Here is a 15,765-nt window from a genome sequence, read left to right as displayed (position 1 = left end):
CACTCGCATTATGGTAAAATGGATTTTTTTGTGTTCGAGTTGAGCATGGGCCAAGCCACCTTCCTGGGCGGTTCAATCATACCACCATGATGTTCCGTACTTTGAGTTCAAGTACTTTTTCCGTCAGTCCTGGTGAATAAAGGGGGAGGGGGAGTGGCCAGTACACCTGTAATTCCAGCATGAATAATGGGGCAAACTAACAGACCGCCCACGTTTTGACATTTCACCTTGGCTGCTATCAGCACGCGGATAGCAAGTTCGTTTTTTTTTTGCTTGAAGGATTTATGAAATTGTGGCCATGTGAGCGCTTTCCAAGGGGCATTTTCCTAACGGCAGGGGTTTTCCCTGGCAGGAAGTCAAACTACATACCGCGAAATACTTTCCTTTGAACAACGACTACATCGTTTCACGTGGTTATGGTAAAGACTCGAAGAAAGCAGCAAACGATTTCCTCCGCATTGTGTTTTGGGCCTTATCAAAAGCTTTTAATCAGTATTTTTAATTAGTTTCTCGTGCCGTGGAAATTTGCATCGGAGTACAGAGGAAAACACAGAACAAGAACGGAAACAATAACAACATGTGCCGAGGCTCCCATTCTGGAAAAATGCTTTTGGTCCGCACATTCGTTGGTTTATGACGATGTGGAACTATCAAGCATGCTTCATTATACCGGCGCGGTCTATTATGCTAATAACGTTTTGATTACAGGCGAAAATCACTTGTCTGACACAGTAGTTGGTACGGGTTTCCATTCAACCAGGCCGTTCCATCCAGCAAGGCTAGTAGCCAGAAATCTGGTAATAAATCAGCACGGAGGCTCATTTCCTTTTCGGCCCAACCAGCGTTAAACCACGTGTACGGTTATGGGTTGAACTTCTGGCTCTATGGGGTCCGGTTCGCAGTCAGGCGAACGATCGCGGAGCTGCAGAAAGTTTTATCGGTTCGAAGAAATCTAGGCTGGGGTTTCCGTGCCGTATGGGGGGTTCTTCTGTTTGGTGCAGTCAGGTTACAAGTGAAATAGGTACTGAATGATTGTTCGTTGTTTTGTTCGGCTTTTGATGAATGATAGCGATATTTGTTATGTAAGTTAGATCCTGGGTATATATTCTTGGACAAAACGATTGTCTCATTCCAGATTATTCAGTAGTTCATGCAACGAACAACTTCAAGGTGAAATTGAATAATATATTTCTCTATGACACAAATATAGATCCATAAGGTATCTAATGTATTAATCGACTAATAGTATGAAGAAATACAAAAAACTGATGTTTCCACCTAGCGGCGAAAGTGGCTTTCTCGCGCAATTTTCAAAAGGAAACAATAGGACAAACTTCTGCGTCGAATGCAACTTGTTGCGAGTAAATCAGTTAAAGATTCTTCTTCTTCTTCTTATTGGCATTACATCCCCACACTGGGACAGAGCCGCCTCGCAGCTTAGTGTTCATTAAGCACTTCCACAGTTATTAACTGCGAGGTTTCTAAGCCAACTTACCATTTTTGCATTTGCATATCATGAGGCTAACACGATGATACTTTTATGCCCAGGGAAGTCGAGACAATTTCCAATCCGAAAATTGTCTAGACCGGCACCGGAAATCGAACCCAGCCACCCTCAGCATGGTCTTGCTTTGTAGCCGTGCGTCTTACGCCATGCGCTAAGGAGGGCCCCAGTTAAAGATTAGTGCTTGAAAAATGTGTGACATTATTTTACGCAATTTCATGCACACACACAGCTGACTAAAAATTGTATTCTTATGATTAAAATCAAAGGTTCTTACATTAAGGTTCAATCACTTCGTCTGTAGATGAAAGAGAAGAGGGCGGGGGTGAAAAATTAATTTTCTGTGCAAAACGTAAACAAACTCGCACGCAGCACCCTACAAAAATCCAAAATGGCTAAATCGTATCTTGGCTGCCATTGGTTGATCCGATTTTTCTTGTTTAATGCATTATGGGTATGTGATAACATACTTTTTCCTTGCGAAACGAAACGAAATTTGAAATGTCCATGTTGGCTAGAAACGAAACGAAATGTTTTTCAATACGAAATCGCCCTAGTAACATTTTGGCTTTATGCTGGTATTATAACACTCTTGAAGAGTAAATTGTGGTTTTCAAGTGTGTTTTAAAACTTAAAATGTTACTTGGACAAGGTCACATTTCATTCAAAACTTGTCGAAATGAAACAAACTTTTTATTTTTTTATTGAATCGTATTTGCATTATAAACATGCCTACCTGGTTGGCTGCAGCGTCCTATACACCTATGCCTGGCGTATTGTAGAGCGCCATAATCGTCGGTCTTGGGCGACGGTCCTCCAGTTTCCCCGAACGGTTAGGTCCGATTCCACCGCGTGAAGCCAGCGTGTTCGCGACCTTCCATGAAGTTGCCGGCCTTTTTCTGGTTCTTTGTTGAATGTTGTTTTCGCTATTCTTTCTTCCGACATTCACACTAGATGACCAGCCCACTGAAGTTTTCCTTATTTTATATGATTCACAATATTTTCTTCTTTGAATACATAGTACAGCTCATGATTCATTCGTCTGCGTCACACACCATTTTCTAATTTCCCTCCGAGTATTGTACGCAGCACTTTTCTCTCGAAAACCCAAAAGCTCACCGGTCCGCCTCTTTTAAGGTCCATGCTTCATGCCCATAAAGGGCCACTGTTAGAAATGGCACGGCAAATGCTAGGTTAAGCGTACCATTGGTACTTCGCGTACCTGAAGGAATAAAGTAGACCCCATTTTGCGATACTCAGCCTCTTACCCAGCAAGCAACTCCTTTCCCTACCTCTACGTGGCGATGGCCGGGATACGAGCAACATTAGAGTATATCGGGTAACCAACCCCGGTGGGAACTATGGTCGTATGCTGACAGGGATGGGAGGATTTGCTATTTTCTGGAGGTGCAAATCTGATCGAGTGTCTGTTTTCCATGTTATGATCGGCTCACAACAGCGTTTGTTCCCCATGTTCGGGGCACCTGATCATCGTCCAAGTGCCAGCAAGAGACCCTAAACAAAACTGTGCATTTATATACCATCGGGGATAGGACATTCACGTGCTGCTGTCAGTAAACAAAATACATCATACCCTAGTAACACAACTCACGCTTATTTGGTTGCAACAACTTAAATGTGACCAAATTTGGTTGCATTTGAGTTCCTTTAACTGCCCTACAACATGTGTGTTACTCGAGTAACCACAAGGAACTTATCGTGGAGCTTATTTTAAAATAAGTTTGTGATAGATACCTCTACTTGTATACAGAAATGAAAATTGTGAGATCGTCCCAGATCAAAACTCATTACACTTAAAAATGAGGATAGGTTTGATTATGATGATATTTTCTGGGATACAGGGTATAAAACAAAAAAAATCAAATTGGAAACAGTCACGAAATTAGGCGAGATTATCTTTCGATGGATTTCCGAAACTTTTTTATCAATCGACTCGGAACCTTTCCAGCAATTTGATTATCAACGTTAAACCACTGAAAATTTCAATTTTTTTTTCAAATTGACATTTTATGACAAGTGATTTTTATGATATTTCGGTGTAAATTTTTGTTATTTACGCTTGTTATTTTTACTCTTATTTCAAACAAGTTCGTATTACGTTTCGTTATTATTATCACGTTTTACCTCAAACTTAAAACATCTCGATCTCGGTTAATTTTCAACTAAAATTCAAGCGGTTTCAAGGGGTATAGTAGTTCCAACAAGTAGATGGGTAAAATGTTCAGGATGACCCTCCCTCTTTTAGAGGGGTGTTTTGAAGTGTGGCATAAGTCATTTTTTAAGCAAATGTTATATTTTGAAATTTTTACGTCATAACATTTTTTAGTTTAAGTAAACATTGGTCAATGTGAATGTTTGACAACAAAAGCCAAATAGACATATATTGGCTTCCCAATAACCACCGAACAGGTTCCGGAAACCCGGAATATCTAGTGTAAAAGGCCAACATAGAATCACGGAATATATCGTTCTTCCGTTCTTAGAATCTCATACGTAACTTAGAAAACGCCTTAGTTTCTTGGTAGGGTAAAACAGGGCATGCGATGGCCACGGAACAAGTTCCGGAAATCCGGAATTTCCGGTACAAAAGGCCAACATAAAACTACAAAACAAATTAGGCTTCCGACATCTCAAACTTCTCAGAATCTCATGAGTAATCTAGAAAACGCCATAGTTTCTTGGTAGGTTGAAACTGGCCATTCGATGGCTACTGAACAGGTTCTGGAAATCCGGTATTTTCGGCCCAAAAGAAAAATATGAAACTACCAAACATATCAGGCTTCCGACACCTCAATCCTCACAGAATCTCATGAGTAATCTTGAAAACGCCATAGTTTCTTGGTAGGGTAAAACTGGCCATTGGATGGCCATGGAACAGGATCCCGAAATCCAGAACTTCCAGTACAAAAGGGCCAACAATCTCATTGAAGCCCCGCCCCTAATAAATAGGAACTCAATCCTTTCTTGAGAAAACAGAACAGTAATACTGTTATTTGACCATGGATCGGAGCCTTAGCCACATATTGCTTCTACAATATCACCAGTAGAGCTCCACACGTGAAATTCAGCTATATGTACAGAACCATTTCTAGCTAAAAAAAATTGTCCAGCAATGAGAATTTCCGTCATTTGTAGGGAAAAGTTAAGATATTTATACTTCAGATACTGCTATTGGTAACGTAATCCTGAACTACAACAGCTTATTACCCTAGCTCGAAAAATAGATTAAGCTAGGGCTCGATTTGGTAGATCTTACTCCGTGATACACTATAGTAAAAGTGATCTATCCAACGTTACAGGAAAAGGCATACAAAGAGCTTCCAAATAAATCTATCTATCCACCACTCAAACTTCTCATAAACATCGTAAAATGTTTGCATAGTATAAATGGCTATGCGATGGCCGCGGAACTGGTTTCAGAAACCCGGAACTTCCAGTGGACCCCGACGACACGGTACCGTAATGCAATTAAAATCATAAAATCAGTCTGGCATCATTGAGTTGTCCTGCTTTTAATGGAAATTGAGTAAAATTTGCGTGGGAAGAAAAGAGACGCCAATACAATTTTACTCAGTCACACTCAAACTTCGGACGCATCAATTCGTATGGAAAATTTTCTGAGATATTTCATCGAAATGTTTCGTCAAGCTGGATCAAAAGGACTAATAGTTTTAGCTTGTTTTAGTATAATTACGTTGTATTGAGACATGTTAATTCATTGCGGCGAAATGATTAAAAGACAGTCTGAGCTGTGCAGTGAGAATTGTTTTCAATTATTCTTCCCGGTACTGTGTAATCAGGTGTCCGAAGTTTGAATCTTTGTGTCCGAAATATGAATCCAACCCCGCCGGTGTCCGAGGTTTGAATCAAACAGAAGTCGGACATTTTCATTAATTGCAAACATTCTTCGCAATATCTTGCACATATTAGATACGTAGTTCAAAGTTGAATACTATACTTAGTGATTGCTATGGTAATTTGAACGGTATGATTTAAAATATAAGTAAACAGGATGATTGTATATCAGAAAGTGCCTAAGCGTCCGAAGTTTGAGTTTGCACGGTATTTCTTCATGCACAGTCTGACAGTTTCTTATGGGGTTTCACTATGGGGGAACAAAAATACATTTATAATTCATTTATCCTATCTTGATCTTATACTTGACAGTAAGCTTTCTGGTCGTTGAAATGGAAAATATTCTCAGAAATTAAAATATCACAATTGAAAAACAAATCGCCACCCAGAAAACGCAACGTTTCAGGCACCATTTTGTCGCATGCCGGATATAATTGTACCGAAATTGCAAATTGCAATTAATAGAGTAAGATCAGCAGATAAACAATCAACGGGATCGCTTCTCAAGATGCGTATTGAACTATTTACAGTGGTGGTCTGCTTTGAATTAAATATTGGGTTAGAAAAAAGCTTTACGGATTATGATCCTATGATTCGAAATCCATCCACGGTGGATGGATTTCGAATCAGAATGTATTAATTTTTCTTTCGGGCACCTGCATCAATAACAAACGTTCTATTTGAATCCGATTCGTATTTTCAAGAGCCTTTTTTTATAAAAGTAAGTGCTTAGGTGTACGGGTTTCGATGCACCACACGCAAAAAAATGCGCGTTCCCGAATTCGTGAACCAGCAAAAATACACCGTGATTTAATTCATGGATTCGGGAACACCCGTCACGTTTTCCAGAGCGTTCCAGAAAACGTGACTGTATTCCCGAATCCATGACTGTTGTTCACGAAAAAATACACCGTGAACTCGTTAGTTCACGAATTCATGAACGCCTTTTTTTGCGTGCACGGTATACGTATCGTATTCGTGAGAAAAATGACATATTTTATCGTCACATGTTGGAGCACAAAAGTAAGCATGATGAGACCGTAGAGCATCGTCCCGGTTCAGTTTGTTCGAAAAAGGTAGTGAGGTCATATGTTTACACTCAAACTGAAAAAAAATATTTTTGGACACTCTTTTTGGAACTTAGCATTATCCGATTTATGGGTCAAACAAAATTGATACGTTTGCGTGCGTTTTGACAGTTTTCCCATGGGAAAACTGTCAAAACGCACGCAAACGTATCAATTCTGTTTGGCCCATTACTCGCAACAAGTTCCATTCGACAGGGAATGTAGTCCCATTATTTGCTATTGAAAATTGGCTCAATCGGACATTGCATTCCGGAATTATCGAAAAATCATCGTTTCTTCCCAAGGGAGAAAAACAAAACCGATTTTTTTTTTCAGAAATGGTTGCAAACATGCAAAATGATTGAAAAAATGTGATCTATTCCCCTAAAGAGCTTTTTTGACCTTTCTAATTTTGTTTTTTTTTTTCAATGTATTTTATAATGCACGAGAAAGGCATCATTACTGCTAGATGGATTATTCTGTTTTTTTTTTTTCTAATTAAATTGACTCCCTTGTACCTATAGTAGGGCAACTGTACCAATAGTAACGAGTCCCATAAGAAATCAATGGAATACGAAAAAGACAACAATTGTATACCAGAAAAATGAAGATAATAATGCAAATACATATGTTACCTGCTTTTACTAAGCATGCTACAAACTTTTGTGCCAAGCAATCAAGAAATCTTTATCAGCTTTCCATTTAGTAGCAACATGTCTAATGAATCCCACCCAGTTTTACAGAGTTTTACCAAGCTGCACTAATCACGTCATCGAATTTAAAATTCATTTCCAAACTCATTTCAACTCCATTTCACACCGCATCACAATAGCAAATCGAAGCTTTTAAGATTTCAGGAAATGGATTAAACCCATCACACCACTAAATATGCGAATGGGGCGCGCTTTCGTTCATCGCCTGCACGAAAGCGACGAACTTCAGCACATTGGCAACTTTGCTAACAAAACAATCCGCTGCTGCTGCTGCTGCTGCTGCTGCTACTGCCGATGGAGTCCCACAATTCGAAAACCAAAACATGCAATGCATAATCCACTCTCCCGAAAGCGATCTGCGCGCGCTGGTGATCTATCGAACAATATGTAGCCGCAGTCACAGCCAGTCCCGTGGTGAGAGTGTGCGACTGGATGGCAGCTTGTTGGCGGCGTGCTCGACGCCTTACTCATGCAATTATGTTGCTTATCTTTTTGTACGACGAGTGTTGTAGTTGCAAATGATTTATTCATTAGACATTCGGTGATCGTTGGGGGTCTCCGTTCGGGAGGTTTTTCACCGCCAGCCCTTCCAATCATCGGGCGATGGATGGAAAGCTTAGGCACCTCGTGTAACATAGTCATAATAAATAGGCAATCGGTAGGTGGAAGTGACTGAGCAGACATGATGAGGTGTGATGACTCATCAGTAGAGTGGAAGTGAAGCAAAAGAGGCATTTTCCGCTCTAGTTGGTCTGTGGATCACTAGGTGTAGGTGTCGGCTGAAGAACGTGTGAAAATGTGTATGCACCGAGCATGTAGCATATGATTAATCGACGAGCGGTAGTGTGTTGTTCAATCGCTTGTAAGCTGTTGATCAAGGACGTCGCGCAAATCGTCCCTCGTGTGGTTCATATTAGTTAACCGCAGACTGACTACATGTTTTAATTATAAATGGATACAGCTTTATAAGAGGTTTGTTTGCTTATTGCTAATTTGTTGTGGGCAACTATTTGAAAATGATTATTTTGCAATGCTGAAAAAAGCTTACACGTCAATTCACCGGATAGACAGGTACATCCGAAACCAATTGTTTGATTCGTACACTGTTCTATTTGTGTAACATTTCGCTTTTTCTAATCAATCCCTTATCAAGCTGTACCTTATCAGACCGAACGTTTCCGCTTTGGATAAGAAACTTGTTTATGTAAGTGCGCTTGGGCAAAGTTATGGATAGTGAAGGATAGAAGAAACATCTCAATGATATCCAATGAAACAATTATTCGCTGAACGAAAACATCTTATTTCGACCATATTGTTTCTTTCATTTTCTGCGTAATATCATATCATTTTCGGACATTCATGGCCTGTTGGAAAGGCGAAAAATAAATAAATGTTATCTTCTAGTTCTGTCCTGACTTATGATGAGGATTTTTGTGAGCTAATTCCAATCTATCATTTCAGTAGTTTATCATTTTTAACTACATAATAATTGTTAGGGACTGTTAAAATTTCAGGAAATACTGCTTATATTAGGGGTCAATGATGCAAAATTATTGTATTACTATTTGATCAGCCAAGAGTGATCATTCTAATTTATTCTACTTCCCACTGGCCCTTCACACAGAAATTTGACGGAAGTATTGATATTTTGGAATCTAATCGTCCCCAGCGGGGACTTGCCAATTTAATTCTCGTAGAAAAATGAGTAATACGACAAACCAAATAATGGGTTCTTTCACAAATTACGTAACGCAAAATTTGACGATTTTCTTCTCCCTCCCCACGTAACACTTTTTGTATGGAAGGTTAATTTTTTTGTATGGATCGTAACGCTCGGCCTGACCCCCTCCCTCCCCTTGCAGCGTTACGCAATTTCATTCATTCATTTCATTTATTTAATCTACATCTAAACAGATAACACTGAATCAACAATTTGATGCCACAATACACGGTTCGAGGACGCATCTCTCCATCCTTGAATGCGCCCCACGCTCGCCAAGTCGTTTTGCACCTGGTCTACCCCCCTCGCTCGCTGCTCTCTACGAAGTATCGTATCTGCCGGATCGGAAGTGAACACCATCTTTGCAGGGTTGCTGTCCGGCATTCTTGCAACATGTCCTGCCCATCGTACCCTTCCGGCTTTAGCTACCTTCTGGATACTGGGTTCGCCGTAGAGTTGGGCGAGCTCATGATTCATTCTTCGCCACCACACACCGTCTTCTTGTACACCGCCAAAGATGGTCCTAAGCACCGGTCTCTCGAATACTCCGAGTGCTTGCAAGTCCTCCTCGAGCATTGTCCATGTTTCATGTCCGTAGAGGACAACCGGTCTTATTAGCGTCTTGTACATGACACATGTGGTGGGCTGGCGAATCTTTTTTGACCGCAGTTTCTTCTGGAGCCCGTAGTAGGCCCGACTTCCACAGATGATGCACCTTCGTATTTCACGACTAACACTGTTATCTCCCGTTAGCAAGGATCCAAGGTAGACGAATTCCTCGACCACGACCACGGCTCTCCGCATGACACCTTCTAGCGCAATGTTGAACAACAGGCACGAAAGTCCATCACCTTGTCTTAGTCTCCGTCGCGATTCTAACGAACCGAAATCTTCACACAGTTTTGTACACCATCCACCGTTGCTTTAATCAGTCTGGTAAGCTTCACAGGGAAGCTGTTCTCGTCCATAATTTTCCATAGCTCTACGCGGTCTATACGTATGCCGCCTTGAAATCAACGAACAGATGGTGCGTTGGGACCTGGTATTCACGGCATTTTTGAAGGATTTGCCGTACAGTAAAGATCTCGGAAGACGTCGGAAGATGATCTGGATACCACTTTGTAGGCGGTATTAAGGATGGTGATCGCTCGAAAGTGCTCACACTCCAGCTTGTCGCCTTTCTTGTAGATGTGGCATATAACCCCTTCCTTCCACTCCTCCGGTAGCTGTTCAGTTTTCCAGATTCTGACTATCAGTTTGTGCAGGCAAGTGGCTAGCTTTTCCGGGATTTTGATGAGCTCGATACCACCCTTACCAGCTGCTTTATTGGTCTTTAGTTGTTGGACGGCATCCTTAACTTTCCTCAAGGTGGGGGCTGGTTGGCTTCCATCGTCCGCTGAACTGACGTAGTCATCTCCTCCGCTGCCTTGACTTTCACTGCCTGTACTCTCAGTGCCATTCAAATGTTCCTCGTAGTGCTGCTTCCACCTTTCGATCACCACACGTTCGTCCGTCAAGATGCTCCCATCCTTATCCCGGCATATTTCGGCTCGCGGCACGAAGCCTTTGCGGAATGCGTTGAGCTTCTGATAGAACTTGCGTGTTTCTTGAGAACGGCACAGCTGTTCCATCTCCTCGCACTCCGCTTCTTCCAGGCGGCGTTTCTTCTCCTGAGAAAAGCGGGTATGTTGTCTCCGCTTCCGTCTATTACGTTCCACGTTCTGCCGGGTACCTTGCTGTAGCGCGCCCCCCTTCTCCTCCAGAATCTGTCTGCAACGCTGCCTCGAGATGCTGCGCGTATGCAGTGGCGACATCAGGTTGCTTCAGTCGCTCTAGGTCGTACCGCAGCGGTCGTCGGTACCGAACATTGTTGATGACGTATAGTTTTGGGCGCAGTTTAACCATTACCAGATAGTGGTCAGAGTCGAGCGCCACGATATGTCCTGACGTCGACGTTACGTAATTTATGAAATGCTAAATTAATTGTCTCGAAAGAAGGCCATCAAGGATTACTGTTCTTGGAATTTATCACATAGCTCCTTAGTTCATCCCGTCAAAAACAAGACAATAGAAAAGAATTTAATTTGTTTTAAGTTTTTTTTTTTTAATTTTTTCTCAAAAGTTAGTTATAGAGCAATTTTCTGAAGAACTTTCGGAGAAAGACGCAGCAGAAATATCTTTGCATGGATAGCATCAGTAGCAGCCAAGTGAAGTTTCCAAAATTATAATTTTAGTAGGTAGTCTGCTACTTGTTTCAGGTTTTATTTCCATCCATGCGAATACGTGTTTGCACAATTCATTTTCCAGCGGTCTTCCAGACGCGCTTTGTAGTTTTCCAAACCACAATCCAATTTCCAGCGGTCTTCCAGACACGCTTTGTGATTTTCTAAACCACAATCCATTTTCCAGCGGTCTTCCAGGCGCGCTTTGTGATTTTCCAAACCACAATCCATTTTCCAGCGGTCTTCCAGACACGCTTTGTGATTTTCCAAACCACAATCCATTTCCAGCGGTCTTCCAGACGCGCTTTGTGATTTTCTAAACCACAATCCATTTTCCAGCGGTCTTCCAGACGCGCTTTGTGATTTTCCAAACCACAATCCTTTTTGCAGCGCTCTTCCAGGCGCGCTTTGTAGCAATACAAACCCATTGCCTTGTATTTTTTCAATCATCAAATATTTTAACACATTAGCACATAAACAAATTGAATTCAACTCACCTTTTGAAATAAGCGTCAGGATCCAACAAATAACCTGGCAGGATCGCCAAAATGTGTGGCCCCAAATGGTCGGAGCGAACTGTTATGACAGCAGCCCTCCGTGGGTGCGTGTGCACGCCACGGAGCACAGTGGGACCAATTCCAAAAAAGACGGTCAAAAATGTTAAAAGTGAATAAAATGGTCTAGCAGGCCACATATTATGATATTTCATTGAATGGATGGTTCATCTTCTCGGCATCACCGACCCGTAAGCTAGAGATCCACTACCGGATCGAGAGGTGGGGCACTAGTCAACGCAAGCACGCTAACGTTCTCAATGACAACGTGCTTGCACCAAGTGGTGCCTCATCAAATATCAATGGCTGGCGCCGCCAGTGTAGAGTTCTATTTCTATGAGCACTTTCACAGGTATTAACTGCTACCTTTAATTACCAATTTCTGCCGCCTCATTGCAGTGCTTACGGAAAAATGTATTCCATTATTAGAAATTGTAAACATATAGAATGGGTTTTGTTTCGTCCCTAGCTGTAGAGGCGCAAATCGTTTCTTGATATTACGGTTCATGTGAAAAACTCATGATCTTTTTACAGAGTAGGTTTGGAAAATTAGAAGTACGGGATGAAATACAATACTTTCCCTCCATTGCAACTAAACATGACATAACTTGCACTTGATAGTTTGTCCTACTTCCTTTAACAATATTTTCAAAATCTCAGAGTGCAAGTGCCTGTAAAAACTCATGATCACGTGGATTTTCCTTAATTAAAGTATGCGTGAGACAAGAACAAATGATGCTAGGGGGCCGTACACATATTACGTATGCCCTTATGGGGGAGAGGGATCTGTCGTTTTACGTATAAAAAAAAATTATTTGTATGTAATAAATCTTACATAAAGGGAGGGATGTTGAAAAAAACAGAAATAACGCTTACGTAATAAGTGTACGACCCCTAGACAATGTTCAGCTGATGTCGCACCATTGTATTGGGGCAAATGAGAAGTAGAAGGAGAAGAGAAAACATATTGTGCGTTGCTTTTTATCAAAATTGATTGGCAAGACCGAAACGACCACTGTCAGTAAAACCGAAATAACTGAGCGGGCGGAGGGTGGCGGAACCTAATTTCGGCAGGATTGGATTCCTGACAAAAAAATGAAACTACAGTGTGAATTTCAATGATGGGTACCGATGGGAACCTTTATGAATTTAACAATGAATACAGCAAGAAGATAATTCAATAATAATGTTATACATAATAAAGACCGAGTACTTTCTGCGCGATCAAAAATAATTTACGAACGTATATGCGTGGCTTTATTAGTTTTTGGACTACACTTTGTGATGGTGCCAAATATAATAGGTTTGGGTGATGTATACGTCGTGGCCAACATAATGAAGCAGTAAGATAAATGTTACAAGATTTAACAGAATTAAAAATCGACATCATGCTCAACTTGTATTGACTGTAAAGGTAAGATCCCCCCGAATAAAATCACTCAAAACTATGTTTACATCATCGTCAAGTATTCTACTAACAACCCATGACTCAAGTTATCAATTTTGAAAAAAAATGTTTTTTGACCGTCTTTTTGAAGATTGGTCCTTCTGTGCGGAGGTCTGACCAGAAGAGGCCGAGTCATGACTTGCTGCGCACTGATCGACACGCTGAGGTGTTAATGTATAATCACACGCTGATGGTATCTTACTCAAACCCCACAGTCCTGAGAAGAACCGATTGATTTCACCTTCCCAGTTACAAACAGTAACAAAACTAAATCAGAATCTTGAGAAAATTTCACTTGGCTGCCGATGCCATCCATGCGAATAAATATTTGTAGCATTACCCTCCGACGCGCGTTCTTGATTCTGCTACGATTAATTTGATTAAGAACACGTCATTTAGCCGAAAATAGCTTGGCCGATCAGGTCGTATGGTCGAATATGTCGATTGATCGAACAAATGACATGACCAAGAAAAACATCTCATTTCGAGTCGTGTGAAGTACGAGACACTGGATACGGCCTTACTGTGGAAGTCGAAATACGTATCTGTCAAAGGTACAATCAAGTGGTGGAATCAAATGGGATAGTACGAACTCGTCTAATACAAGAGAATTATCTTAATTAATATCGTATTGTAGTATCAATAAAAATTTGCCCACTTTAGTTATGATACACAGTACAAGACATAATAAATTACTCGATATTTTTACTAGATACATTACATTCTAATTTCTAGAGTTCTATTGGCGTCATAGATTCATGCTATTGCAGAATTTATCATTCCCAAGAAATGTGTGTTTTTTCTCCTAAAGCACAATTTCTATATAGGCACACTGCCACTAATTATGCAGCAATAATAAGCGAAATTAGCCTATCATTATCCCCCGTTCTCTACTTTTGCTATTCCTTTTTATGCCAACCAAATGTAGTGTGTATTTATTTTCTTCATCATGAATGATAGATACTAGCTAAGTTCAAAAAAGTCATTAGATTGGATTATGTATTTTCATTTTACATATCTGCATTAGAGCGCAGGCTGATCGACAAATCATACTTTTCGATTTTTTTTCTCGATCATAATAATGCAAATCACGCCAAACACTGGTATTTTTTATTACTATATCCTGCCAAGTTACGTAAAAAATAATGGAGAAAGAGCAAAAAAAAACTTTCTCCTCGACTGCAACATTCTATTGATTAAATATTCCTTTTCTCCCGTTCCCCCGGCAGATCCGCCGTAAAATGGCGCCACAAAACTCAACGCTAATTCACGGAAACGCCGAAGCAACCTCAGCCGTCTCCGCCGACGACATCGAGGAGCTAAGCAGCTACAGCCCAATCCTACCGAGGGTGGAGGCTTTGGCGGCAGCAAGAGCAAGCCAACGGCGTCATGACTCACCCGGTTCCAGTTCCGTTGATGTTGATGCAGCACCAACGCCACCGCCGCCCCCACCCCCGAACGCCACGAAATTGATCGGCTCCTTCGGCCAGTACGGCGGCTTCAGGCCGGATGCACTGGCCTCCTCATCCCGGGCAGCGAGCGGAACTCGCCACCGACCCGAAGGCACCGAAAGGGGTGCGGTGAAACGTCGTGACTCGGTATGTAACAAATCGCAGTTCACTCACGGTAGGGAAAGTAGTCAACAGTGAAACGCTCGTGCTTCGATCAGATCTTTCTTTCTACATGAAATCGGATTTTGAAAAACAAAAATGGACTGAATGTTAGTGATTTTTATAATTGTTATTAAAAACTATTAAAAATATAAATATTCAATATCTTTCGTCTCTTTAGAGTGCATAATCAAGAAAGAAAATATAAGAATAAAATGTTTATTCTTTTATTTAATTATTTCATCGTTGACTATTTCCCCCTATATACAGAAGAAACCTGCAGGTAGTTTCGAAATTCAATGCTATAATTTCCCCGTTGTTTATCGGCAGTCGGCACGTGAGCTCCAAGCTTCCGATTATTAAATAATCCAAAGTTTACTATTTAAAGTTTAAGAACGGTCCGGGAAAAGCAAACAGCACAATTGATTGCTTTTTGCCTTCTGCCCTATCCACCCTATCGAGTAGACGCCATCCGTTTTCCTGCACATAAGGGTTTCCCATACGTTTCGCGAGTTGTTTGATCGATGAAAGCATAAATAAAGCCGATATAAATAAGAACCGATTCACCTTGCACGGACGACAATGAAGTTGCTTGTGTGCTTTCTACCTTCCCTTGCCAGTTACCAACCGCTATTGAATCGTCGATTCATAGCACCATAGTGCCGATTAACGACCGGCTACGGCGCCAACAAATTGGTACCTACCTTACAAACAGTTTCGATTCTTTATAGTGACATCGTCCTAAAGGAAAGGACCACCATCAAATCCACAAATCCCAATAAACATGTCATTGTCACTTTCGCAGCCCCGTGACGTGACGAACCCTACATTTGCCACCATCATCGTCGGCATCACTGACTGCCGCCGTTGTCACCCACTGTAGTGGAGAACAGCCCAAAATGCACCCTTTAAGCTTTTTCGATGTTTTCACCAATAAAAACAAGAATTCTCGCTTAACTTTTCAAAAGGACCTAAGTAACATTTTTTTCATGAATTAATTTGAGTACTGCAATCAAAAGCTTTCATGTTGTTCTGTTGATTGCGCTATTCAA

At 41.1% G+C, this 15,765-nt stretch overlaps 1 protein-coding gene across 1 annotated transcript in view; it reads left to right on the top strand.

The window, feature by feature from the left end:
* LOC134211031 (uncharacterized) overlaps positions 1-15,765 on the top strand; it is a 93,703-nt gene that overhangs the window by 47,923 nt on the left and 30,015 nt on the right. Inside the window, exon 2 of the mRNA XM_062687559.1 lies at positions 14,333-14,701. Within this exon, the coding sequence (XP_062543543.1) occupies positions 14,345-14,701 (357 nt within the window). The 5' untranslated portion in view covers positions 14,333-14,344. The remainder of the gene's footprint in view (positions 1-14,332; positions 14,702-15,765) is intronic.

The sequence above is a fragment of the Armigeres subalbatus genome, chromosome 2, assembly GCF_024139115.2.
Source record: "Armigeres subalbatus isolate Guangzhou_Male chromosome 2, GZ_Asu_2, whole genome shotgun sequence".
Lineage (NCBI taxonomy): Eukaryota > Metazoa > Arthropoda > Insecta > Diptera > Culicidae > Armigeres > Armigeres subalbatus.
The sequence above is the reverse complement of the archived record's forward strand: the minus strand, read 5'-3'. Positions and strand labels throughout refer to the sequence as shown.